Here is a 27,320-nt window from a genome sequence, read left to right as displayed (position 1 = left end):
GACTCTAAGTTTAGCATGCAGAATCTACATTGACCGTCAAAAGCACATTTTCCCGACAGTTATATGAGTTATGTTACGCGATTTAAGTATAATGGCTATTTTAAATGAAGCTCGATGTCCTGGGTTTCATCATCCGATTATTTTATTTAATGTCATAAACCTCATGATATTAAGCGACAGACACGTATTCAATTCTACTTCGTTGTATCTTATGCTTTTGCTTTTTCTTGCACCGTTCTTTTTTCTTCATCCTTGTTCTCACAAATGTAATTTGCTTGTAATTCTTAATGAAATAAATAAAGAATCCATACTACCACAACATAGACATTACCTTAATTAAAGCTGTTTTATCGAAACTGTTTAATATAATTTCTTACAAAATTCATTAAGTGACATGTAGACACAGAATATCGTCTTTAAACAAAACTGTTGACTGCCCCCGTAGTAACTATATAATGTCACTTGTTTACATTGATATGCCTGCTTGTTTTTTATCCATAATAATTATTTTAAACGGGGTTTTAAAAAGTGGTCATTTGAGAATGTGTTGAATATGTGGATTAATTAGGTTTTAAATGATAAAAATAAGTGTTTAAGCGTAACAGAACAATAAAAGAAATTTAACTTAAACAAGGAACTAATTTGCTTCTGAATACAGTGCAGGTTGATTGACCTCGGTTTTTAGTGATCAGGTTATCGATTTTGAAATCCACACTATTCATTTCATAAATACAATTTTTGATCGTTTTAGATTCATACTTTAAGTTATATTCACTAAATTGGATGGCTTAAGTTACCAACTGTGCTTACGTTTGGATTTTTTTGTGAAAGTTGTGTTACATTAAATAAAATCAAGGCATAAGTGTTAGCTTTGACTTACTATTATTTTTATTTAGATGTGCTTTCTCTTTTTCTTAATTTTTAATTATATTAAATATGTTAAAAATGTCTATATGTGTTTAATATTTGAATAAATGCGTTTTTAAATGATGACAACCAGGTGTTTTGAAGTGTAACAAAGCTTAAAGAGCGATTTTGTTAAGGAAGTTATTTGCTTGCTTAATACAATGGAGCTTGGTTTCTGCGTTCTTCAATTACCATAGGGACAGCAAAGGGAATTGTGATTTGAAATCAACGCTACTTTTCCGACTGTTTTTCATTCTTAAACATTTTTTATCCAGTTATTAAAATAAGATTCAATAATCCGTGACGACCGAAATGACTTTTGCTAACGTTTTGATTTTAGTCATAGTATTGCTATATTAAATAAGAAAACTGACGCAGAGTGCTTGTAATATCGATTATTAATACTTAATGACTGAACCGAATAATTATTACAAAAACTAGGTCGTAACATGTATATCATCGACCTATCGAATTACATGTGCTATTGCCAGGCAGAGGTATATTTCATATACTTATGAGGCGATAGGTATATATTACCTGTTTGCCATTGCATTCAGCAATATCGATAATTTGTCAGCACAGTTTAATTAGATAAAGCTTGCATAATAAGTCAATGTATAATTTTATAATCCGAACCCAGTGGTCCAACAAATTCATGTTTGGATTATACATCTAGTTATTTTACTTAGATATCACTGTATGTCCTGTCGTGTCAAAGAAGTCCGATATATTGATAGGATGTTAACTATTTATTTTATTTAATCGACCTAAGATATATATTTATAGGTTGGTTTTCTGTTGCAGCTTTGTGAATTTGTAAATTTCGTTAGTTATTCATTCTCCGTCGCATGATATTATGGCGTTGACATATAATCAGCTTGCTGTTTATAATATGTTTACGGTATATGCGATATTTGTTAAGGACGTTGACATACAATCAGATTGCTATAAAAAGGATTCGTGTTGGGTATATGCGAAACATGTTAGGGACAAGATAAAGTTTAACTTCCAACTGTACTAATTGATCGAAAAGTATAACCGACACTCTTCCATCATGCTATTTCAATATGTATCATGCCAATATCTAAAAATTAGAGTAATTTTACATGAAAATATAAAATGTGATAAGATCATCTGTTACACAGTCAAAAATTTATAACGCAGACATGCATATTAAGCCTATATGATTTGCGAGTATTACGGTGACTGGCAAGGTCTCAATGATAATTATTGTTTTAAATAATGTAACTTGCAGTTAGCTTTGTAACAAACTCGTTGTTGTTATGATGTAGTTTCTTGGTATTGATTATCATTTCCATATTCTTATTTTCAGTGGTGCATGTACTTAAATGACGGCGATAACCTTCAAAAAATCAAATGACGGTGTGGTGATGACATTAAAACAGTTGATCGACCAATAACAAAAACTCAACTCGAACTTTCGAATTGAAGAACGTTTTGGTTTATTTAATTATACCTTGAACTTCCATGAGCAATTGCCATGGCATCAAAGCAGATTCAGTGTGAAATATGCTGTAATGAGCATGCAGTTGGATATTGCAAAACTTGTGGATACGTTGGTGAAACATGTGTTAATATTCACAAAACAGGAAAGATGTTTCAAACTCATACTGTCATTATGCATGAGGCTGTAAAAAAGCATACAGATAGTTCAGAAAATCCAAATGTCAAATTACGGGACATCACAGAAGAAAGATGTAAGCAGCATCCGACAGAGAGAGCTATATTTCTGTGTAATATTCATGATTCCATGATTTGCGGCCGATGCATACAATCGGAACATATTCCTTGTGTAAAAGAAGTCGTTGACTTGTTGCATGAAGTAGATAATATTAACTGCGAGAAAGTCAACACAATGAAGGCATTGTTGATGGAGGTACAAGATGAAATTCTGCTTTTGAAAGATGAAGCAGAACTTAGTAAGGAGATTCACAAGAAAAATGTTGATAAATGTGTGCAAGAATGTATGGCATTAGGTCATAAAATTAAACAACGTGTAGATGAATTGACAAGTGGAATTAGAGACGGAATAAAGGAGAAGCATAACGAAAACTTGATCACTCATTCCCATATTACTAAAATGTGTGATGAGAAAACCAAGTGGTGTCACGATGAGGAAAGTAAAATTGATGATTTTGTTGACAATAATATGACTGGACACTTGTACCTTATGAGCAGACATTTTGAGAGAGCGGTTTCGGATGCCAGATCTTACCTTAAAGAAATCAAAAACAAACATGCTTTTAAAGGGTTCGACTTCAAAGAAAACAATGTAATTTTAAAATGCGTGTTTGAGGATTTGGAGGAAGTTTGTGAACATCAAGTAGAAGTAACTGGGAGCGACGATAGAAATGCCAACGATGTTTGCGCATCCACCACAAAAATAAACAAGGTATCGAGTATGATGTCGGATGCTTAAGTGCTATAAACTGTAATGTTTCTTACTGGCCACATGTCGCTTTTCATACAAAATGCATGTTGACAATCAACAACAGTTTTTATAACTAAGGATAAGATAAGATAAGATTGATTTAAAGTCGGCAAAACAGATATACAGACAACATAAGCTCTGGTGAGCTTTTATAATCGACTATTTAACAAATGTATATGGATAACATATATAAAGCAGCTACAAGAGAGAAAATATTACATAATTATAGCATAAAAGATATGGGAGACATGCTAGTCTTACCAAAAGAGGTTTAAAAGAGCTTAAAAATATTATTAGTACAAGACAAAAAATGTAAATGACACAAGTGTGTTTCTTTTTAAAAAAATGGCATAAGAAATAAAAAATAGCAGCTCAAATCAGATTTGAAGTGACCTGATTAGCATGTTACTCATAATAAATAAAATTAAATCATTTGGTACAAATTATTAAATATTATGTTACTACTGACATGGCACACATAAAATCACAATAATGAAAGGTTACAGGTATCAAGGTTATACAAGATAGATATGCATGATATTTTCTAAGTCAGGTAACCAAAAGACACAGCAAATCACAATAATGCTAGGGTACAGGTATCCAGGTTATACAAGATAAGCAGACATGCATGATATTTTATTTTCTAAAGCAGCTAGCCAAGGGACAAAATAATGCAAGCAACACAGTGCAAAATAAGGCAGAGATACAAAAGCATAACCATGCACGACAATGAAAGAGTACAAAACAATGCAAATTAAGGCAAGACTACAGATCAAAACAAACAACACAGTAAAACACTGCAAGAACACAGACAAAAGAACAGATCATGCAATTAACATACATGTATATGGGTTGCTAACAAGAACTACAGATCAGAAAAAAGCTATACCTGTGCTTTGTTTTAGGCCCATGAACAAGCAACACATTTACATATTTTACCATTCCTATTTGACATTAAACTTTTAAACTGATTAAAATTTGTGCTAGAGCAATATTCTTCGGGAAGGGAGTTCCAAAGCACAGGAGCAGCATATCTGGATGTGTTCTTAACGTAGGTGGTAGTAGCAATACGGGGTACCTGCAAAATATTAAAGTATCTGAAACCTATATTTGAGTTTCGTTTAACAACAAGGTTTTGAAGAACAACAGGTGATATTTTGTTTATTAATTTATAAGTTTCAACAGCCATGTTACGCATCCTTCTGACATGAAGTGTTGGTAGATTTACTTTTGTTAACAAATCTTGAGAGGGTGAGCAGAAGTCATTATAAACAAATCTAAGCGCCCTTTCTTGAAGTTTTTCCGTTTTCCTTGTATTAGCTTCACCGCAAAAATGCCAAGTTATTGGACAAAAATTGAAATTTGACAGAATGAAGGTATGGAAGTAAATCGGTGTAGTTTACTAAGATTATGTCCTATTCTTTTTAGAATGTTAAACTGTTTAGCTGATTTTTTGCATAAATTATCGATGTGGAGATCAAACTTAAGTTTGTAGTCAATATCAATCCCTAACAATTTTACAGACTCTTCACATGTAATTTCAGTGTTGCCAATGTTAAAGCTGGGGTGTTTAAATGGGTTTTATTACCAACAGCAATGGCTTGAAACTTGTCAGGATTTGCTTGCATTTCATTACAAGTAAACCAATTTATTAGGATTTTACTTTAATCCTGTAGAACTGATTTAACTTCATCAAAATTATTGGAATGATAAGACAATTTGTTGTCGTCTGCATAGTTGTATAAAGTGCCTTTATGAATGAAGTAGAAAATATCATTAATGAAAACATTGAATAGTAGGGGACCAAGTATAGATCCTTGGGGAACACCTTTGATTATTATGGCCCAGGAACTTACTATGTTTCCAATTTTTATTTGTTGTTTACTGTTGAATTAATAATTATTATACACTTGATATTTTCATGAATTTATAAATTTCAACTATGATTTAGTCTGGAATGTCGGGAGTATATAAGATTGCATACCATTTTTGTAAATCGTAATTCAACCCAGTCTGTCCGATTGGAAACACGTACATCATTTTCAAAAGTCCATATACTGTACTATATTTGGTTGTTTGATTTCAGACCCGGCGGGAGCACCTTGCACTGCTGAGTCAAGTCAAGCAAGGCTTAAATCAATCAGAAAAGGTTTATAAATGTGTTACCCGCCATTGTACATAAACATATTTTCTTAAACACACAATACATAAGATTGATAAATACATGATCAGTTTATTCTTAATATGTGTTATGGGCGATTACATCAACGCGCGTGTCCTTTCGTATTTTGAAGTGTTTTTCATTATACATTTTTATAAATCATTGTAATTTGTCAAACTATGTAAAGTTGTGTTTTTGTGCTCTTGGTTATCAAAGGAATACTAGTGTCTAAATTATTTAATCCTCTTAACTGGAATATGATTAAAACACCTGAACTCGTTTATCTTTTGAAATACAGTTCACGTTGTTACTTGAGTTACAAAATACATTCTACATTATTTCTTTTTTTATAGTGATGTTTAATATAAACACCAAAGGTCAAAAACAATGTATGTAAAATACATTAAGCTGGGTTTTGCACTTTAATTACCAGGGTATCATTTATGATAGTCTGTCTGTGTAAGTGTATGTTTTTAAATCCACGACTATATTGCATGAAAATCAATTTAATGATTCTTTTGTAAGGGCGCCCAGTTTTTATGCTTCCAATTTTGCCTCGTATGTCTTCCACCATGGTTTCCGAAAACGAGTTGTAACATGGCTTGGAAGAATACTCAAACGTAAAAGCAATGGTTTTTGACAACAAAATATAAATAAGTAAGTTGAGTACTTGGTGAAATAAATTGCTATTTGTAATAAGAATATAATAGTTACTCTTACTCCAAAAGTAAATTTGTATACAGAAGTAAACGCAATGTTTAGTTTCTAATTCATAAATAGTCCACTTGTAATTAATTAGGTGGCACATTATTGTGGAAAGTCAATTAAACAATATGAATCAAGAACCTAATAAAATATTTTAAACAAGGAGCATTCACTAAATTGTTGCCTTGGCCGCAATTGGAGTTAACACTTTTAATTTAGTATAAGCTAGATAAAGAATTTACTTTCAGAGGTCATATGTAAATAAACATGTTATACTTAATCTGATCCATTTATAATCATCACTGTTTATATTTGGTTTATCATGTCGCTATTTCCAATTATTTCAGATGTTAAAATTACCTGAATATATCGTTTAGTTGATACTTCTAATTAATTAAGCTAATAATTCCAATATTTACAGACAAGGAATACACTTTTTGATGAGATGAAACAAGTGAAACAAGACAAAGATAATTCAGAAAAGGTGACAACAGTTATAAAAAGATAATTATGAATCTTAGTGTACAAACACACAGTGACGGCACGTATGATCAACCGTACTTGCAATGAAACGAATTTATTGGATAAATTATGTTAAGATAAACTATATGAATTCCCAATAAATTGAATTCTTTGTGTATTGATAATATAACCAAAACCACTAACTGCATACTTTGCATTTATGCTTTCAGAAAAGGAAGATTCTCGAGCAAGAATTACTTAAAGCAAAACAGGACATAGAGGAATCTGAAAAAGTAAGACAAACATTTTTACAATAACCTATATACCTATAAATAAGATATTTGACTAATAACAGTTTATTTTAATTCCTATAGAATATTTTAGGAAACCTCACTTACGACTTATACAAATATTAGACTATTCGAACACGTGTCCAGATAAGAAATGAACTTTGTGATGAGTCGCACCAAGAAAATTTGAAAAAGGTGAGACCTTAACAAACATGTTTTATTTATCGTACCTCAAATATACATGATTATAACTTGTAGTTAAACACAGTAATTTGGCAAAAGCAAATGTCAATTTTTGTGTAATCATTGGTTTCAATTCGCTGAGCATTGTTTGAATAATTGTATGATTTGATTAACCTTCATTGCTATTAGATGCAACTAGTGAAATGAAACCTTTATATCAGAAAAGGTGAGACAAACAGTCATGTTAATGAGGAACTGGTATTAATGATTGTATGATCGTCATTCCGCATTTAAAGTGTTTAAACTCTTTGCTTATTATTTTATCTCAATTAAATAATGCTTGTCGACATGTGCATCAATCTAGGTAGGATTTCCGTGAACTGACTCATACACATGATACCTTTATAGTTAATATGTTAAATAGATTAGAATTTGTTTAACATGTTGAACCTTTAAATCATCTTTTGGTAATGAGATAACATATAAATTGACCCGTACGCACTTGATAACTACGATACACAAGTCGTGAGACACATAACGTACAAACAAGGACACATTTTTAAGGATCAACGTAAAGTCTACCATACACTAAGCGAGTTACACATTATGTACAAACAAAGGCCCTAAAAGCTATGACTGCACGTTTCGATAACATGCTTAATCTGATCACTAGTATATATAGATTTAAATCTTTTCCAATCATTTTGACTAGAAAGAGGTGATAGGCAAAATAGACGAATATTTCCGGTGGCACGGAGAACGGAAAACAATACACATTGTTAATGATAATACACTTTCGTTCATATCTGAAATAAATCATTGGTTAAACAGAAAGGATCATCTAATTTTATAAGTTCAGGGTAGGTTTCATATCTTGTCCGAGGTACCATTCATCATTGCAGTTATGGATCACACGAGTAAACACCATAGTTATGTTCAGCTATTATCGGTATTGAGCAAACTCTTATTCTTAAATCGCCAACAATCCCATATAACGAGTTGAACGTTATAAAAAATATATACATATATATTAGCACTTATAAGCCAATGAATAATAATACAATTAATAAAAGGGAGTGAAGCTTTCTTTAAATCGTAACAGTCATTAACAGTCTCCCATTATATGTTTTAATCGAGTGCAGCCGACGAATGAATTAAATGGCTTAAACTTATAAAACATAATAATATATAACAAAGGCACACAGTTATATATTTAAAATTGATAAATATCACAAACAACAATGCAAATTAAGCAACACATCACATCAACATTGATCTTACCAATGTATGGAAATAAACACTCTTAAACACAATACAGTACATGTATAATATATAAAAAAAACTAGACGTGTTTTTCAAGGATTGTTAGGTAACGCCTTGGAACAGTCAGAAAAAAAAATGTAAATTTACTGGGGGTTTATACTAGTTGGGTGTACAAACTCACTTTTATCCCAACAATCCTAAATAAAGTAATAACGTGAATGGAAAATCTTATCAATGTATGCATTTACTTAATCAACAGGAAAGTTAATTATAAAACATATAATAATAAAAGAATAGGTAAACCCATAGTAATTCATTGATTAGGGATCCAAACTCTATCTGCAGACGAAGGAGAACAATTCAGAGTACCTAATGCAGAAAAAAACTTTACGCAGACATAATGCAGTTATTGTTTGAAACTATACAACTATAACTTATGTGATTATAGAGTTTCATAATGAAAAGCAGCATTGTACTCAAACTGGGAACAAACAAAGAAACCATTATTAAAAAATAAAACTACAAGATAATTTGCTTAAGTCTTCTTCCAAATAAGTACCCTAAGTAAAATTGTGAAACAAAGTGACGTCAGACGCTGAAACATTCTTTGCGAGCCAACATTGATGTTAACGGAATAAAAGCTTAGTTATGTAAGATATGTATGCCATATTCAACTTTATATCTCTTTATTACGAATTCATCATCAAAAACCAGAAGGCAAGTACTCTTTATAGTATTGTCATTCTATCCGCGGTTTAAAAAGAGCCACGCAATTCATTTGTATTTCCGCCAATGTAGCTGTTCGGAGCATTTTAATTTTGCAAATTTTCTTTAAACAATCACCATAAAATCAATCAGCGATTCAAAACTACCCTTGTACTTTCATATACTATTATAATGACGGTTAACAAATTTTGAGAAAGATTTCTTAATTTATAATATCGGAAACCCTGTTTTTAGAAGTTTTCTGTCATAAGTTTACTGCGAGAGCTGAAATGTTTGACATCTGTGAATAGTCTAGCGAATCTTATCAACTGTGCAATAAAACATCACATGAGGACCATCCCCATCTAAAGAAGGGTAATACATTATTTTGAAGTTAAACTCAGCACGTTTACCATGAATATTGTTATGTGTAAGATATGGAAATAGACTAAAGAGAAGCATCGTAAAACTATCATTCACATCCAAATTAAAAGTGCACATGTCACGATAGTACGTGACACAAATAAATAAATAAATAAATAATGAGCATGCCAACAGATTGCAAAACCATTAAAAATACATAGACAATTAATGCAAAAACATATCGACCCTCGTGTATTATTAAGAAATATTTATAAAATGTAAAACATGGCTGGCTGATGGAATTTTGCACACAAGGACACCGGTGATAACATGGCTAATCATTTGTGAATAACAATCACAATCAAAGGGCGATACGATTTTCAAAACAAATTGACCCTTCCAACCTTAGTTGTCTAATGTAAAGTACGGGCAAAGTCTGGGAAATTATTACGGCCATTTACTTTTAAATTCATTAGTAAAAATGTGTCCTTGTGTCGATACAAAAATGAGCATCCGCTACAGAAATAAAGAAGGTATCGCGTATAATGTCGGTTGCTTCAGCTTTAAACCGTAATATATCTTACCTGTCACATGTCGATTTTCATACATACTTCAAGTTGACCATCAACAAGACAGTCGATTGTTCCATCAACGAAGTATTTCCTTAATATTAAACCATCAATTATTATGCACTTAATGGTTTTTATTGATAAAATTCAACTATGATTAAGTCTGGAATCTCATTATTGTTCATAATTGTTCATTTCTTTTAAAAATTCAATATCATTCATATGGCTCCTTGTTTATTTTCAGACCCGGCGGGAGCTCATTGCACTGTTGGATCAAATCAAGCTAGATTTAGATCAATCAGAAAAGGTTTGTAGAAGTCTAACGTAGCATTGGACCACATATGTAAACATGTAATCTTAAACACACAAGACATTAAATGCAAAAGAAGTATTCTTAGTATGTAATACTATCCCATTAGTACTAGTAGTGTCCAAAGCATTTAAGGTGCTTAAATGAAATATAATTAAAGCACATAAGTTCGTTTATTTTTTTTTAAATACTTTCACTTTTTTAGTAACAATTTACATTTCTTTCATAAATATGGTTATGTTAAATATAAAACTCGAAGGTAACACATTATGTTTGGAAATAAAATTACATTAAGCTTATATTTGCACGTGTTGCTTAAGTACGAGCGTATCATATATGTCAGTCTGTCTTTGAATGTGAATGTTTTAAAATACACGACTATATTGCAGGAACATCACTTTTATATATATATACAATGATTATTTGTTAAATGTATTTATTATCGGAATTGATAATGTAAAATTCGGTTGTGAGGTAGATTTTGTAGGGTTCTGTAGTTTATATAAGTTTTACATTTTCCTCGAGGAAATTACAAGTATCGGGTTATGTACTGATTTGGGAAATCATTCGATAAGCAAGTGGGGTACGGAGAGGATCGTGTCATTGTACACTAGTAGCGTGTTTTATTATTGTGAACACTATTTATTTTTTTTGGACATTGGAAATTTAGAAATTAAATACTTAATATTGCTATTTAATTTAATAAGCCACTGCTAGGCTATGTTTGGGGGGACGGAAAGGCAGTGTTTTGAGGAAGGAGTCGGAGGCCGGTCGTAGCGACACACCGGAAGGAGGAGCTGGCATGCCACGTGGCCAGGGAGAACAAGCTTTGTTTCATTTTCTCGCCGCGCTGGTCCACCGCCAACGGCCACCGTGACGTCAGCGATTTCCGGCCAAGGCTACTTCTCCAGTCCTGCGTTCTCCAATCGAGCGACATCCATGGTCATGGTTAGGGATAGACAGCAGCTTTTTCGCCCCTACCACCCTTACCAAGCGAGGTCCAACGCCAACACCAACGCCATCTGTTTCGGTTGCGGACGGAAAGGACACTTCCGGCGGGAGTGCGAGCTGGTCGGCGGGTCGTCTGTCAAACGAGAGAGCGGCATCGGAGGACCTAAACAATGATAAGTACTTTCATGATGATAGTGACTGTTTGGGTGAAATGAGAATGAGATGAGAAAATAAGGTTTTTATCATCGTATTTCGTAGTTATTTTAAAATAACTTACGTAAAGATATTATTTGAAAATGTGTGTTTCTTATACCATTTACATCTGATGTAAATGAGGTTCGTACACTGTGTGCGAAGTATAACATAATATGTTTAGTCCCTTGGACAGTTCCGCTTGTATCAGATACTTGCGAAGTCGTACTCTGAGTGCGAGGATTATTTTATGCATTGCAGAATATAGATGCAGGTCTTGAAGATCCGTGTTCTTCCGATTTAGTTACGTTTGCTAAAAATGGTCTCATAAGAGAAAATTCTAGACCTGTCGTTCAAAAATGTGCATTTTCTGTAGAAGATATGAAATGTATTGTACACCATTTTGGAAGTTCAGAGGCATTGGTTGACATTCGTTTTGTAACTATGTGTCTAATAAGTTTTTCAGGTTTTTTAAGATTTAATGAACTGGTTTCTATAAAAAGATCAGATTTATCCATTCTTGAAGATTGTGTTCAAATATTCATAAGTAAAAGCAAAACAGATCAACTACGTCATGGTGAAACGGTGACAATATCTAGAACAAACTCATTGTTGTGTCCAGTATCATATTTGGAAAAATATCTTATAACAGTTGGTATTGAGGAAAGTTTCCACAGAATATATTTTTAGAAATATCATGTGTTGTCAAAAATCAAAAAGATGTGTATTATCGGGTGTAAAACCCATGTCGTATAGTAGAGCCAGGGAAAGGTTTTTATCATCGTATTTCGTAGTTATTTTAAAATAACTTACGTAAAGATATTATTTGAAAATGTGTGTTTCTTATACCATTTACATCTGATGTAAATGAGGTTCGTACACTGTGTGCGAAGTATAACATAATATGTTTAGTCCCTTGGACAGTTCCGCTTGTATCAGATACTTGCGAAGTCGTACTCTGAGTGCGAGGATTATTTTATGCATTGCAGAATATAGATCTTTCCGTTCAGGGGGTGCTACGGCGGCTGCTAATGGGGGTGTCCCTGAACGATTGTTCAAAAGGCATGGCAGATGGAAATCTGAAAATGCAAAAGATCGTTATGTCAGGGAATCGGATGACACTAAGAAATTTGTATCTCTTAATCTTGGTTTATAGATTACATGAATTGTTATACAATTTAGGTATATTTCATTCATTGATATACTTTTGACTGTTGTTTACGCACCCGTTCTTTTACTGTCGATAAAATACCCCGCTTGTTGGCACACCTATATTGTGTTCCTTTGTTTGTCTTTACTTAAGGTTAAGATAATAAATATTTTATGTTTGGCATAAAATGAAATGAAATAGAAAACATAAATGTATTTATTATCGGAATTGATAATGTAAAATTCGGTTGTGAGGTAGATTTTGTAGGGTACTGTAGTTTATATAAGTTTTACATTTTCCTCGAGGAAATTACAAGTATCGGGTTATGTACTGATTTGGGAAATCATTCGATAAGCAAGTGGGGTACGGAGAGGATCGTGTCATTGTACACTAGTAGCGTGTTTTATTGATTACAAAAAATGATATACAAATAGATGATTGTTTCTGTGTTATTAACGCATATTTATTTTTCAGTTTGGTATTGTTTGTGTTACCAACGTACGAATGGGAGTTTATTCGTGTAGAGGGCTGTGAGTGGCATTGATTCCGGACATTACTACAATGCAGAAGCATTCATCACTGTGTATAGGAACATTGAGCCATTCACCATGTTATGGCTATTCAGGGAATCAGTGCCTGTGTGAATGTTATTGAATTGTCAGAATATACAAAATAAAATACCCCGCTTGTTGGCACACCTATATTGTGTTCCTTTGTTTGTCTTTACTTAAGGTTAAGATAATAAATATTTTATGTTTGGCATAAAATGAAATGAAATAGAAAACATAATAATCGCCATTGCCATATGCTTCCAATTTTAGCTCTTATTTCCCAGACAAGACGAATATTCGAAGAAGAGTTGCAACAGGACTTGAAATAATCCTCAGCATTGAAAGCAATGATTTATGACAACTTAATCTTTTCGCATAAATGTTGATGCAAATAGATACAAACGTTTAATCCTGTGTGCAATAATTTCCTATTAGTTATTACAATATGATAATTATTCTTACTCCAAATGTTTATTTGTATACGATAGTACACGCTATATTTATTTTCTAATTCATTCCACCACTAACGAAGACAGAAGAAAATAAGTTAAAACAAGTAATAATAAAAGCAACGAACATTTTCTAAATTGTTGGCTTGGTAACGATTGTAGTTAACACGTTTAATTAAGTATATAAGCTAAATAAAGAATTTGCCTTCAAAGGCAATTCTTAATCTGAGCATATATAATCATGATTGTGCAGATTTGATTTATTATGTTGGTATTTTGAATAATTCAGATTTAAATATAACCTAAATAAAATGTTTAAAAATAGTCATCATCTAATTTGTTCCTGGTCCGTTTTCACAATAAAAACTAATAAACGACGTCATGGTCACTGGATTAAACTGTTTTCACTTCTACCTAATCGGATTTTGGAATTAATGACGGGGAAAGTTACTCGTCTCAATTAGATGCTAAAACTGGTCCTTGGTTGATACTAATAATTAATTTAGCTAAGTATTCCAATGTTTACAGACACGGAATGCACTTTGTGATGAGCTGAAACAACTGGAACAAGACAAAGATAATTCAGAAAAGGTGAGACCAGTTAAACAAACATAATTATGAATCTTAGCGTACATGTATGCCTATATAGCACGTATTTTCAGCCATGTTTCTTTGTTCTTGCAATGAAACAATGTTTTAGATTCATTATTTTTAGTTCAATTTCATGAATTGTCAATAGGAGCATTGCCGTTAATTTAAGTGTAGTGACTATATAACCCAAACCACTAACTGCGTATTTCAGAAAAGGAAGATACTCGAGCAAGAATTACTGAACGCGAAACAGAACATAGCGAAATCTGAAAAGGTAAGATAAACATTTTTACCCAAACCTATATACCGATAAATAAGATATTTGACAAATAGAAGTTATTGATGGTGCCTTATGATGTTCAAGACCCTGAGTAGAACGGTCATATTAACTCAATCGAACATATTTCAATGTCTATGAAATACTATAGAAAAGTTTAGTTAACTTATAACTATCATTCTAACACGTATTCAGACAAAAAAGGAACAATGTCATGAACTGAAACATGTAAATCATGACAAAGATAAGGTGGAAAAAAGAGTTTACATACATGTTTTATGAATTGCATCGTACACATATACAAGGATAGGATTTACATTTAGTCCTTACTTTGACCTATTGAATAACACACAATTTAGTTATTCTTGATGCTCCATCAGTGACATTGGTGTAGAGTTGTAAAAAAACAACACATATAAATGCTGTTCATTAATTCTGTGAATATAAATTTTAAAATACTACAATTGATTTTAATGTAACTAAGTTCGATGATAAAACCTTTATGTAGTTTTGTGTCTAGTAAAGAGGTTATCGAAATGAAAGTACGATACATGATATAACACAATAATTCTTTGAAACGTTTCGATATCCTTGAATGATGCCGCTTTCTATCATTACAGGATATTTCTTCCTTAAATATACGTTTTGTATAAGCAAAATTAAAACATCTGGGTTGAAAATGAAATAATATCCAAGCTCTTGATGGTTACAAAATCATTTCTATCAATTTCTCTTTGGATGACACAAGACTTTGTAAGACTTTGATCTTTTTGAAAGGGTAGAAGAAATAGCTAAATGGTATTGCATGGCCGAAAAAGAACAGAGTTTGTTATAGATTGATAAATGTATGAAAACACCCCGGTTGCTCTATTCAATAAGTATAATTACATTCAAATTGATATTCTTTACTTTTCTTATTGTATTTTTTTGGATTAAAATGCCTTGTACGTACATACCATAAAAGAATAGTTCTAGTCGTTGATATTTTGTCTGTATTAGGAAAGAGCGGTAGTTAAGGCACAGTTTTCACAGTTCAGAGACAACAGCAAGTGTAAGTTATCTTTAAAATACTACAAATTTCACAGGAATCAAAACAATAATTATGTTTAAAGTAATTATTGCAAAATGAAATTAATCACATTGTTATTTATCGTTCATGGCATTGATTGTTGAAAATTGATACGATATTCCATTCAATGTTTGTTTGTATGTATTGTTCTATAAATGATTACAATAATCAATGTTCAAAGCAATAAGATATGCGGTGCATCTAACCGTACGAGACCATTTGTTAAAATAATTGTGTTGCTACTAACTAAAGATTTCCGTAATGGCAAGACATTAGCTAACATTTTGTAATTTTGTTTCTAAGGGACTCAACCAACTGGAACTGTCGATGTTAAGACCAGCACTGAAGTATTCCCTAGGGATCCCATTCACCTTTGTTTTACATTCCCGGATGGCGTTCAGACGGTAATCATTTTGTGTAAAAATATAATCACGTGTTTAAAGCAAAAAAGTACTTTCAAAAACAGTTTAATACAGTACGTTTTATATTGTCGTATACGTGTGAACATTAACCTTAAATTCAATGATATTTTAATAGTTTTCCTAAACTAAGAAAATCATTATTTTGATCGTAAAACAACATCTTCCACAGGCTAGCACCAGGACAACATGACAAGCAGTGCGAACAATTAAATTCCAATAACGAGTCAAAGTTACAATCCCGGACAAATCAGGATCATGTCATAACTTATATAATTCCACTGGTATATATGTGTCATAAAGAGCATTTCAACCGATCTATTTGTGTATTTTTAATTACTCATTTCAAACGGTATCAGCCTTTTTCTAAGTAAAGTTAAAATGATATATACCGAAACATACCATCATTGAAATACCCATTTATGATTTGTAAATATTAAAATTTAAATTTTACAGTTTTGGTTGCCTTTTTTAGACTAATAAGTGTCCTTTTTAATAAATCACTTCCATGTAAGAAAATGCTTTATAAACGTACAGTTGCTGATATATTGTCAAATAAGCATAAGCAATCATATTCTATTGTTTACAAACGTGCAGTTACTAAAAAAAACCATGCAATGTTACATATAATTACGATATTTTTAAAACAAAACAATTATGGCGATAAATTAAAACGGGTATATAATGTAGTATATATAATTATGTATGCATTTGTCTAAAGGTTATGAAACGGTATATAACTGAAAGAAGTGTAGCTCTTCGTCAAATTGTTTATGCATTATTTCAAATGAAAGAAGATTCTTAGCCAGAAGCTACACTACCTTATCGACAATGGTTACTGTATATGACATGTTCTATTGCATTTAAGCACATAGGACCAAAACATTAACAATCACAAATAGCAATATGTAAAAGTTCAAACATGTATTACAGGTGTATGAGGGTATGTCCATGGCGATCGTTATTGCTACCATTATAACCTCATTATAACCCTATAAAGAGGAATATTTTGGAAATAACGTCAATGAAAAGCTCATACGAAAATATGAGATAATATATTTGTAATCTCTCAAGGGACATGAAAACAATTTCCATCATGGAATTTAAAACCTGAGAAATAGTAGTATGAATAATGAATCAGTTTCAGGATAATGATACTACCTTAGGTTCTGAAATTTACAGTTGAAGGGGCTGTACTCCGTATTATAAAATAGCGAAAAAAAAGAAAATTTATTTCAGTTTAGCAGTTATTTCGTATTTTTCCATTAAAAAAGATTACTGGGTATGTCTACCAGGTAGAATTGATTCCTAATGCGCAATTGGCTAGTCGGTGTTATCACGTGATATTACCGAGATAGGTTTATAGCTTAATTATGTCCCCCAATTAGAGGAACCCGTCGTGGCTTAGTTGATACGACGCTGGACTGCAATTTTGGCAACACGGATTCGAACCCGGTCTACGACACAATTTAGTTTTACATTTTGGTACTTTATTTTTACAATTATGATATCAAAGCGTAACACATTCTATTAGAAAATTGCCCTGAGACTCCGTACAGAAAATCTGGTTGGTGCCAATCTGGTGTACAGTCCCTTTAAAGTTATACAAGTTCATCGTGCATATATACGTTCATGGTTGTATTTTATGCAAGATTGATTTACATATATATGTGGACGAAACACATGACTTGATGTGTTACAAACTTTTTGTTTCCGTTTCCAAAATAAAGTAGAATATATGTCATAGGGCAAAATATTTAAACAATAACAATTTTAAGTTTAGAGAATGGTGTGCAGTTTTAATTAAACAGGGTGAATTGTTCTTTACGAAATGCAGTAACAATAACATACGTAATTTCCGCTTGGTAATTGACAAACTAGAAATTTGGAAACCATTGGAGGATGCTTCTGTCGAGTTTTGACAGGTTGATATCATTGCAGTTGTATAAATTTAATATAAAGCTTTGTAATGTTTAAATGATATAGGAAAAGCCTAAAATATTCGTAAATTGTCATATACCCGGAAGTAAACAAATTGCTTGAACTGGCGATTTTTTTTTTTTATTTCCATACAACATTGTCCATAATAAGAATGAATTTCTGTAATTATATAAATTTCACATCATATCGAGTCATATGTTTTTGTCAACGACACTGATGGGTTTTTTTATAAGGATTTGTGTAACTTATGACTGACCTTCATTTACTAGAAACACTCAACCTGACCATGACAACATTGTAGATAATTGTGATATGTTTACAAGTTCTGATAACAACAATGATGAATTAACAACAGATCACAGTGCACTAAATAACTTTATTTAATGCATCATATTGCTATCTTATTTCAGGACAGTATCCATGTTCCCTGCCCGACGCCCTCCATTACAGTTGGGACGTTGTCCTGCCAGGCTTCTTCACCCATCATGCCAACCAGAATGGTCAAATATTGTTCAAAACTTTGACAGAAATGCGGTGTCATCGTAGTTCTGAGTATGTGAAGAGCACTCAGGTAGATTTCAGTTATTTATAACTTAAGTTCACAAATTAATAAACGGTTGTTAATTGACAGTTTTTTTCCAAGCAAGGAGAATATTTGTGGTTGCACACATGATAACCTTATGATACGTAATCAGAAGACATATTGTGTAATACAGAATAATTTACTGGTTTCCATATTTTATTTTGAAATCATGCAATATTTAAGATAAACAAAATAGCCTGTATGAAATAAAATAGGGTTATTAGTACTGCGTTTTGATCCGGGAGGTTGTATTCGACTCAAGTTGATTTTTGCAGAGTCGAATACGACATTCCAGATCAAAACACAGTACTAATAACCCTTTTATTATATACATATATTATATGCTGGTTAGATCACTTAAAGGCCACATGTTTTATAATAAACGACGCACTATTTTGTTTTATGACGTCATTTGAACATCGCGCAACGATACTTGTTATGAAGTGACATTACAAGAGTGGAATACAGCCGTATTGAACTGGAGTGGAACACAGACTACCGTATTTTGATGGGTATGTAATAAAGATGTGTATTAAATGTTGCAGGACAACAAGCAGTTTATTTGTTTGATGAGACTGAATTGCCGAGGAAGGGAGCAGACACTGTTGTGAGCATGATGATCACTACTTCAAGTACCATGATCTGGAGAAGAAAAGCCGAAATTGGCAGTTTGGTCCATGAAAAAGCAGGTCGATAATAAAATGTTCACGTTAATTCCTATAGTAGAGTACTTTAAAGTTGAAAATACTTACTTAACAGAATTGAGCCTTAGATTTTCAAGAGTACTCACTTAAGTGTTAGCCTTTTTGTTGTTGTCAGTTAAATGCAGAAGATAACCTTGGTTATAACTTAAGTTTTAAAATTGATAAAAAACAGCTTTGCATACATGTATGTAATTTCTATATTACATTTCAATTTTCCAACAATGTTATAAAAATAAACGCTATTTTAAGTAGTCAAGTAGTCAACTCCTCACATTTGTCAAAACACTTGCATGATATCTTTATCTTTACATTAGCTTGTTTTTTGTGTGCTTTGTGTAATGTCAAAATATGACTGAACAAGATATGATTTCTATCAATCCAAACTTTCAGCAAACAGGCCTGGCTTTGTGCAGTACATGTTTGCTGCATTGGATATGGTGTAGTTTACCTTGATTAAAAAAAGTAGTTGTTGAACCTGAACTCCTTCCAAAATCTGCATCAAGGCGATGGATCTTGAATTGCAGTGGTATTAAAATGACAAGATCAGAGAATACAGCAGATTTGACATTGATAAAGACATTGTGCCCTAGACAGCCTCAACCAAAGCATTTAACAAACTGTATAACCTATGTTTATTGACAATGTACTATGTACACGTCGTAATATTAAATAGTTCTGTCTGTCTGTCCTGTTAATTAACTTTTTAGAGCTGTTTATTTAGTGTTTAGACTAGTGTTTACCATTCAGAAATAGGTACTAACATTATTTCTCAGTTTAAGAAAACTGTAGGAATTCGAAACTGATATTTAACTGTAACTATGGAAACAAACCTTGGCTTTAGCCGGGTTTAAGAAAGACAGGGAGGTACAGAAAAGAGACCGGTTTCCATGTGTCAAGAGGGCACCCTTCATTAAGCTGCTCCAGTCCCTGATTAAATGACTATCTTGTTTCAATAGGTTCTGTTGTTGGCATGACAACTCATAATCATGTGTCTTTTCGCTTGCGATATTCATCCGAAGGCGTTCTAAGTCAACTTTGCAATAAAAGGTTAGCTTAGCAAATGACCTGCGTTTCCTGGCACTTAAAATAAGCACTAATCAACAGCGTCAGTATTAACCCTCATACAATCACGCACGATTTCTTTTAAACCTTGTAATGTGACTTTCTTGTTTAACTGTTCAACACATATTTTGTTGGTAAATGCCCTAAACGAGACAAATACAAAACAATCACACAATAAATCATTATGTTTCGTGACATTAGGCGATTTGGTTATATTAATTTTAGTTTGGAAAGTTTATAGAATAATCTTAATATCCTGTGAGGAAACCAGTGACCAATTTGAAAGGTCATTATGAAGTAATTGGTGGGAATTTAAATGTTTGAAGTAAGAAAAATGCTAGCTTTATCATTGAAAGAGAAAAACAATATCATCTGCCCAGCACAAACACAAACTGATACTAATAGCGAGTAATTTTTAGTTTGTTAACGTGTTCGCCATGTTCAGACCGTCTTTGAGCATTTAAGAAGTCACATGATCTACCCTGTGTGTTCAACAGCGCAATTAAGGTCATTGTAGGCCGTTTGCTTGATTAATTTGCTTTCATGTGATCATCATATTCGCAAGGCGATTGAGATTTGTGTTTATTAATAAAGATCAAGTTTTATGTCAAGCATTTCCGTGATACTGTTTTGTCATCAGGCAAATTAGATTTTCGACCTTTGTTGCAAGAAAGCTCATCGTAACATACATCTATACTGTATCGGTTAAAGTTATGTTCGATGTTGCCCCAGTTTGTTGTCCAATTAATTTGCCGAATTTCCAGTAAGTTGAGTGTTTAATACATGTGGAAAGTCGGGTTATATTTTTCCCATTTGAACCTAAAAAACGTGGACACCGTCACTAGGTGTCAGATCATATATAAATGTTCTACTGACGAAGTAGAACGGAATAAAATGCTGAAAAGTACATTCATTCTTAGTCATATAACACAATAACATTTGTGGTACTGAAATCGAAGATGCTGAACACGTTGTTATCAATTATAGTCGTTTAACTACACAAAGACGTCAGGTACTCCTTCAAACTAGGCAATATAAGCAACTGAATGCCTATAAAATACTAAACGGCTACAGTAATCTTAGTGACGAACAGAATACATACATTATTCAAAGAGTGCATACATATATTGTTGCATTTAAAAGATTTAAGACCACTGCAGTTCAATAGGATGCCTGTCTACCATAACACTTGTAGGTCTAGCCCAAGTAGACGTGGCGACAACAGATTCGTTTCAGATACCATTTCTCTTCCTATCTTTCTCCCTTTCACTCTATTTCTTCCGCTTACTGATTTCTTAAGCCAAACTCGTACTTATTCGAACTAAAAATTTGTAACCATTACAAGTTACTATATTAACATGCAAATAGACATTGTAAATTCTAACGATAGTCTGACACATTTCATGGAGGGCCATTTTCTAATATTGTCATTAACTTGTGGCCCAACCCAATTGTACAATAATATTGTTTGTCGTAAATATGTATATCAAGCGTTATTATTAACAATAAAATACGATTAAACTTATAAACACCGGTACTAATGTGACCATTAAATGTTACATTGAATATATGTATTTATAAATAAATGTTAGTTTAATGAAATAAATAAATTAATATTTATACTTTAAAAGAGACTCTGTTGCTTAAACATTTCCGTCGCGTTACGCGACACTCATTATTACGTTGAAAGAAAACACATAATTATATTCATTTATAATAATAATAAAACAGAAGTTGTTTTTTTTATAAGATTTATATATGTAAAGTCATTGTAATATATATCAACTGTAACGTCCTGGTAAGATGGGACAATTTATACATTTATACTCACAGTACTTGATTCATTTAAATTATTAGCTTTCCATTGTCCCTTATAGGTCTTCGCGTAAAACAAGCCAATCAAACCTATATAGATAGTGCTAAGTGCGCTGTAGCTCCATGCATGAGATATGATCTTTTCACAATCAATGTACTGGCGGCATCGGTCAAAATTGGAGCAATACTGACCTATATTAAAATTGTATGCTTTTAGTCTCAAATGGTTTTCTTTATTTTTGCACACGTGTTAATTTAGTTATCAGTAAGTGTTTTCTTTTTTCAGAAACAATACCCAATTTTTTTACTTCATCGGGTATATACCGGTATCTTACTTGTAACGTATTTAACGAGTGGCTTATTCGTTATAGTGTTAAAATGTAGTGAATGACTTTATTTAGGATATTTTTCGTTGAATTATGCGTTGGAGAACATACAAAGTTTGCAGTTTGGACATCGAATGGTTATATTTTGAGCAAATGATAGCAGACAAAGAAACTGCTAAAGGTTTGATTCATCTAATAAACAGGGAATATAACCATAAAACGACTGAAACGGCTATTAAAAGAAAGATTAACTCATACCTCCATTTTGTGAGCACATGACTCTTTCTAAGTAAATATACTGGTAAAAGCACGTTCAATATACTTATGGTTCTACTGAGATATTTTACGTAATATAACTGTTTACGATAAGTCTGTATATTTATATAAAAATAAGACGAAAAATGGTTTTACAATAGTTATGTTTGGTTTTAAATGTAAGACATTTGTTATGTTAAAATATTAAAAAGGCATCGAGACCGGGGCTCCTTTGTTGTGAAAATTTTGGCTGTCATCGATCAATACTTATACAAATAGTAAGGCAGTCTACTAATATCAATAATTTTATTGACCACGAAAAAGTTGTCTGATTCGAACCAATATGCTGTTTGATTTAATAATTTATTTTCCTGAAATAATACTTCGCTTTGACATCTGACTTTGCATGCAATAACATACCAGATTTCAAAGAGTCTGGAAAACAGAAAGTTTTGAAAATGAATGAATCCTAAATATATCGCAATATCAATGAGGAAGTGTCCCAGTGTATCACATTTGATTTATGTGATATGTATGAGATTTATAGGGGATTTTTTTTCAAAATCAGATCGTATTCAATTTCACGAGTGTCATAAAAAAAAACCCAGATTTTCACAAGTCAAATCAAATACGATCTTACACTGAAATAAGCAAACCTTCTGTTTATTTGATGCTTATTTAAGGAATTATATTTATGTTTTAATTTATTTTCTTAATAACACACATTTTTGAAAAGAGTGTTATTTACGCCGCATAATTAGAGCTGATGACATAGCTGTCAATTTCTCTTATCTCGCCAGAGACTGGCTTACCAACACATTTCATAAACTCGTTAAATAAAATCTTGAATTAAATGACAACTCGTGTCAGATTCTATGTATATGATATTACTGTTATATAGTTTATTATTCGCTCGTTTTTATTGCAAACACTTAACATAAATCAATTAATTTAATAAGAACATCTATGTATCAAATAACAAAAAAAGCACGTTTATATTAAACGGGGCATGAATACATTACTAATTTACTACGGCGCCTGTTAATGAATGAACATTTTAAAGGTCGAGCGTATAAGCAAAACAATTGCGGATAATCATTGTATATAAAAACGTTTTCCCAGTTTTGGAGTTTGTTTCATAATGCATGGATATTCAGTCATCTCACTGCCAAAGACAAGTCTGATTCGCTTGAAGACACGTCTTTTTACAGGTAAAGAGTGAAGACATCGTCAGTTATTCTGTTAATTGTCGTGTGACTTTTTTCCGGAAAGTTCGTATTACGAATAACAACGACTGACAATTCACTATTTTTGAACGATAACACTACTTTCTTTTTATGTTCTTTTAGTTGTTTTCGTCTGTAATCTGTTTCGTATGAAATCAACTGTTAGAACATTCATGATCAGCCACAAAGTTCGATTCCGTTCTATCACCCATTTAAACGTATATCACGTGTCAAAAGAGATCTCTTGCAGGTGAAAGATAATCTCTTATAATCAATAACACTGCATCCATGTGAACGTGCACAAGTGAAGTGACCAGTGCTTTTATCATCCCCCTGTTCTACCAGTAATACTTTATAGATACTTTCCTTTGAACACAGTCAGTAGTTTCTGACCTTGTTCATTTATTGTCAAATCACTTGAGCTTCTTGTTGGATCTCCGAATCAAATATCTCTTTATATTATTCTAACTGATCAGGTACATTGTAACCATTTCAATTAAATCAGACTCAGGGTTTTTAAGAGCATTTAAATCACCAAATATTGCTATGGCAACATCTTTGATTTGAATATCAAGCAAATTTAAATATAACTCAAACAAGTCTATTCCTACTCCTGGTTCCTCACTCACAATAAGCTGGCGATGCAATCGGTGGTATATGTATGAAACAAAAAAGATATCATAAGAGGTATTGAATAGTACCTTCTTAACCCTTAAAAAAGACCAAATTTATAGATTCTCGAGAGTGTCCAAAGTTGGTTACCGAACAGTAAGTCCGCCTGACCGTAGGTTGCAGGTGAAACTAAAATCCGTATGGAATGAGAATAACTCCAAAATTACGAACGCTAAACTTAACGACATTTTGCTAACCAAGTACATAGTTGTCTATGGAAATTGATATTATATTTTGATGCTGTCTTTGTTATGGTCTATACCATAACTCCAATTCGTCAACAACAAGAAGAAGGAAGTAATATTTCTATAACTTATAATGCTATTTTTTTAATGTTGTCCTTTACAAAATCCAACAAGATATGCTTCCCTCAAACCTCATAATTAAAAAGTGCTCGTGTCAAATATCAACTGCTCGGGTTGTGGATGCTGTTTGCTTTATTCAGCCAATACGTGTCATTACTTAAACTAGTTAGCCACTTTGTTTTCAGAATTAGCCAGTTTAAGCTCATCTTTGATAAATTAAACCAACATTATTTTTTCCAGCTGTCTTGAAGTGTTCCCTCTGTATTAAAACCTATATAAGTAATGTATTAAATTCATTACTTTATTTCCTTTTAATCTTACCCTTGTTTGTTTTGGTCATTTGATGAAATCGATCCAAGAAGGTCTCTTCAGTTCCTGAGGACATTCATTGCCTTTTTTGATAAAAAATATTTGACATTATAAGTATTGTTTTCTAAAAATGTAAATTCATTCAGCAATCGATTTAGCTTTCATTTTAAAGATGTATCATTGAAAAAGATTTTTTTTCCCTGCTAAAAAATCCTCACCATAGGGGGAAGGGATATAACTTTAAAGTTTAAACTGGCGCTTTACCCTACAACGATTGAACTCCCATATAAGAATGATACGTAAATTGGGCTTTAACTTCCTCGCGAATAATTGTAATGTTATTCACTTATAACGTACACTAATTAATATCAGTGATACCATTGTACAAACCTGTTACAAACCCAAAATTCTCCTGACTGAAATTATCCACCAGCGCTCGTGTATAAGGTTAAACGTTAAAACTCCTAACCTAATCACGGATAAAGGAGCTAGAATACATTACTGATGATGAACCGTTCTGGTCTGAGAAAATCGTCACATATATGAGTTGCTAGAATAGCACAAATACGCGATATATTCTTATTAAGTCACAAATTGCCTTATGTCATCAATATTAATATGCCTTACAGCTCATGTCTTAACTGCACTTATATTAACGCACGCTTATTCTGATTTTGCATCAAACAAAATATGCATAAAACTTCCACGCCAGACAGATATTTTAACATAAAAAGTGCCGTATATTGCCCACGTGGTCACTAAGTCTAAACACACAGTTTCAAATCACGCAATATACCTTTTTTAATTTGTTAACAGGCAATCGTTCAGCCTATTCATTCATTAACTTGTTTGTTAAGGCAACTAGAAAGGTTAAAATCCGAGAGAAGCTTAGACGTCAGGCCTCCGGATAGGTGTACTTAATACGTATAAATTTAGTAACTTAAGGTAAAAATAGCGTCATAATAAAATTTTGTTTTGTTTTCTTTTAACCTTTCCCAACTAATTGAAGTTTAATGATGTGAAAATCTTCTCGAATTGACAATTTTAGACGATTGTTCTTGCTCGACAAATACATGGCAATTTGACAATCTCCAAAAGTTCCATGTATTTGAATGTTGCTTTATATAATGTAAAGCAATTTTAAAATTTCTTTTTTGATGTAAGAGATATCATTACATCATTCTTATGATGAGAATATGCATTTCGCTTTATTGGACGTGCCTACAATTTTAAAACTGTATGCCATTTTATCAGTTGTTAATGTACATTTGCCATCCTATATTTAGCAATAGATTACATCGTAGTAAGATATCCACACATGGTGATTCACCAGCGCTATCTCTTCGAAAGTACCTAAATTCAAACGCAATCGACAGAAATATAATATTTGCTTTAACCTCTTTTAATGAAACCTATTAATTCCACACCCTATTAATATAAAAAACATATTAGAAACAGAACAATATATTTTAATTGGTAAATGAATTAAACCATATTACATAAACAAATTGTCGCATAAATACAAAAATAGTGTAGCTTTTTAAATTTAATACACCAATGACAGTTGGTTCTATACATAACCAAACATATTATGTAATGTTATATTATGTATACTGGCTAAGGTAAAAAATATCCGAACACTGTTTGAGGTTTCTCACAATTATCTTGGCGAATTTTAGTTGTCGTAAGTTAAAATTTTGTATACAAAATCTTTGGTTAATGTGACAACATCTGTCAAAGTACAGATTCACGGCCTCATCAATTTTATGTCGGACATCGTTCATTTTTTAGACAGTAAATCATCCTTAAATTTATGCTATGGAGGGCACAAATATACTTGCAAAGCGAAAATACATGGTCATACAATTATAACTAATAAGTATTCTATATAAAAAAAAACACACTAAGCTGCAAAGTTATTTATATATAGCAATAGTTATGATTCGGTTTAAAAACAAAATGAAGTTATACCTTAGTTTGATTTAAAACATTAGAATTTTAATATATTCAATCTGCCTATCTTTCAAAATGTTTTAGATGTTTTAAAAATTAAGATTTGAGACATTTTTAATGATTCTTTTTATCTTGGGTCATTTCAATTGGT

The 27,320-nt window shown here is 32.1% G+C and overlaps 1 protein-coding gene across 5 annotated transcripts; it reads left to right on the top strand.

Moving 5' to 3' along the window:
* Positions 1–465: 465 nt before the first annotated feature.
* Positions 466–21,795, top strand: LOC128241595 (myosin heavy chain, clone 203-like). 5 transcript variants are annotated; one of them, XR_008262409.1, is made up of 13 exons: positions 466–692; positions 2,240–3,319; positions 5,445–5,507; positions 6,646–6,708; positions 6,917–6,979; positions 10,304–10,366; positions 14,191–14,253; positions 14,465–14,527; positions 15,530–15,581; positions 15,903–16,003; positions 18,370–18,530; positions 19,088–19,231; positions 19,637–21,795. XR_008262409.1 is itself a non-coding variant. In XM_052958599.1 (12 exons), the coding sequence occupies exons 2-11, from the start codon at positions 2,408–2,410 to the stop codon at positions 18,481–18,483; spliced, it is 1,557 nt and encodes a 518-aa protein (XP_052814559.1). In that variant the 5' UTR covers positions 466–692; positions 2,240–2,407; the 3' UTR covers positions 18,484–18,530; positions 19,088–21,795. The 5 variants fall into 5 exon arrangements, 4 of the variants coding, with proteins under 4 accessions (XP_052814559.1, XP_052814562.1, XP_052814563.1 ...); XM_052958599.1 differs by having other exon boundaries at positions 19,088–21,795; XM_052958601.1 differs by lacking the exon at positions 466–692 and adding an exon at positions 713–864 and having other exon boundaries at positions 19,088–21,795.
* The last annotated feature ends 5,525 nt before the right edge of the window (positions 21,796–27,320 follow it).

Source organism: Mya arenaria, chromosome 7 (genome assembly GCF_026914265.1).
Source record: "Mya arenaria isolate MELC-2E11 chromosome 7, ASM2691426v1".
NCBI classification, from domain to species: Eukaryota; Metazoa; Mollusca; class Bivalvia; order Myida; family Myidae; genus Mya; species Mya arenaria.
Note: the sequence above shows the minus strand (reverse complement) of the source record. Positions and strands in the feature narration are given on the sequence as shown.

Coding starts and splice junctions, on each gene's coding strand:
- LOC128241595 (XM_052958599.1), top strand. CDS start 2,408: ATGGCATCAAAGCAGATTCAGTGTGAAATATGCTGTAATGAGCATGCA. Junction 14,254..14,464: donor ACAAAGATAATTCAGAAAAG/GTGAGACCAGTT, acceptor TGCGTATTTCAG/AAAAGGAAGATACTCGAGCA. Junction 16,004..18,369: donor TCCCGGATGGCGTTCAGACG/GTAATCATTTTG, acceptor ATCTTATTTCAG/GACAGTATCCATGTTCCCTG.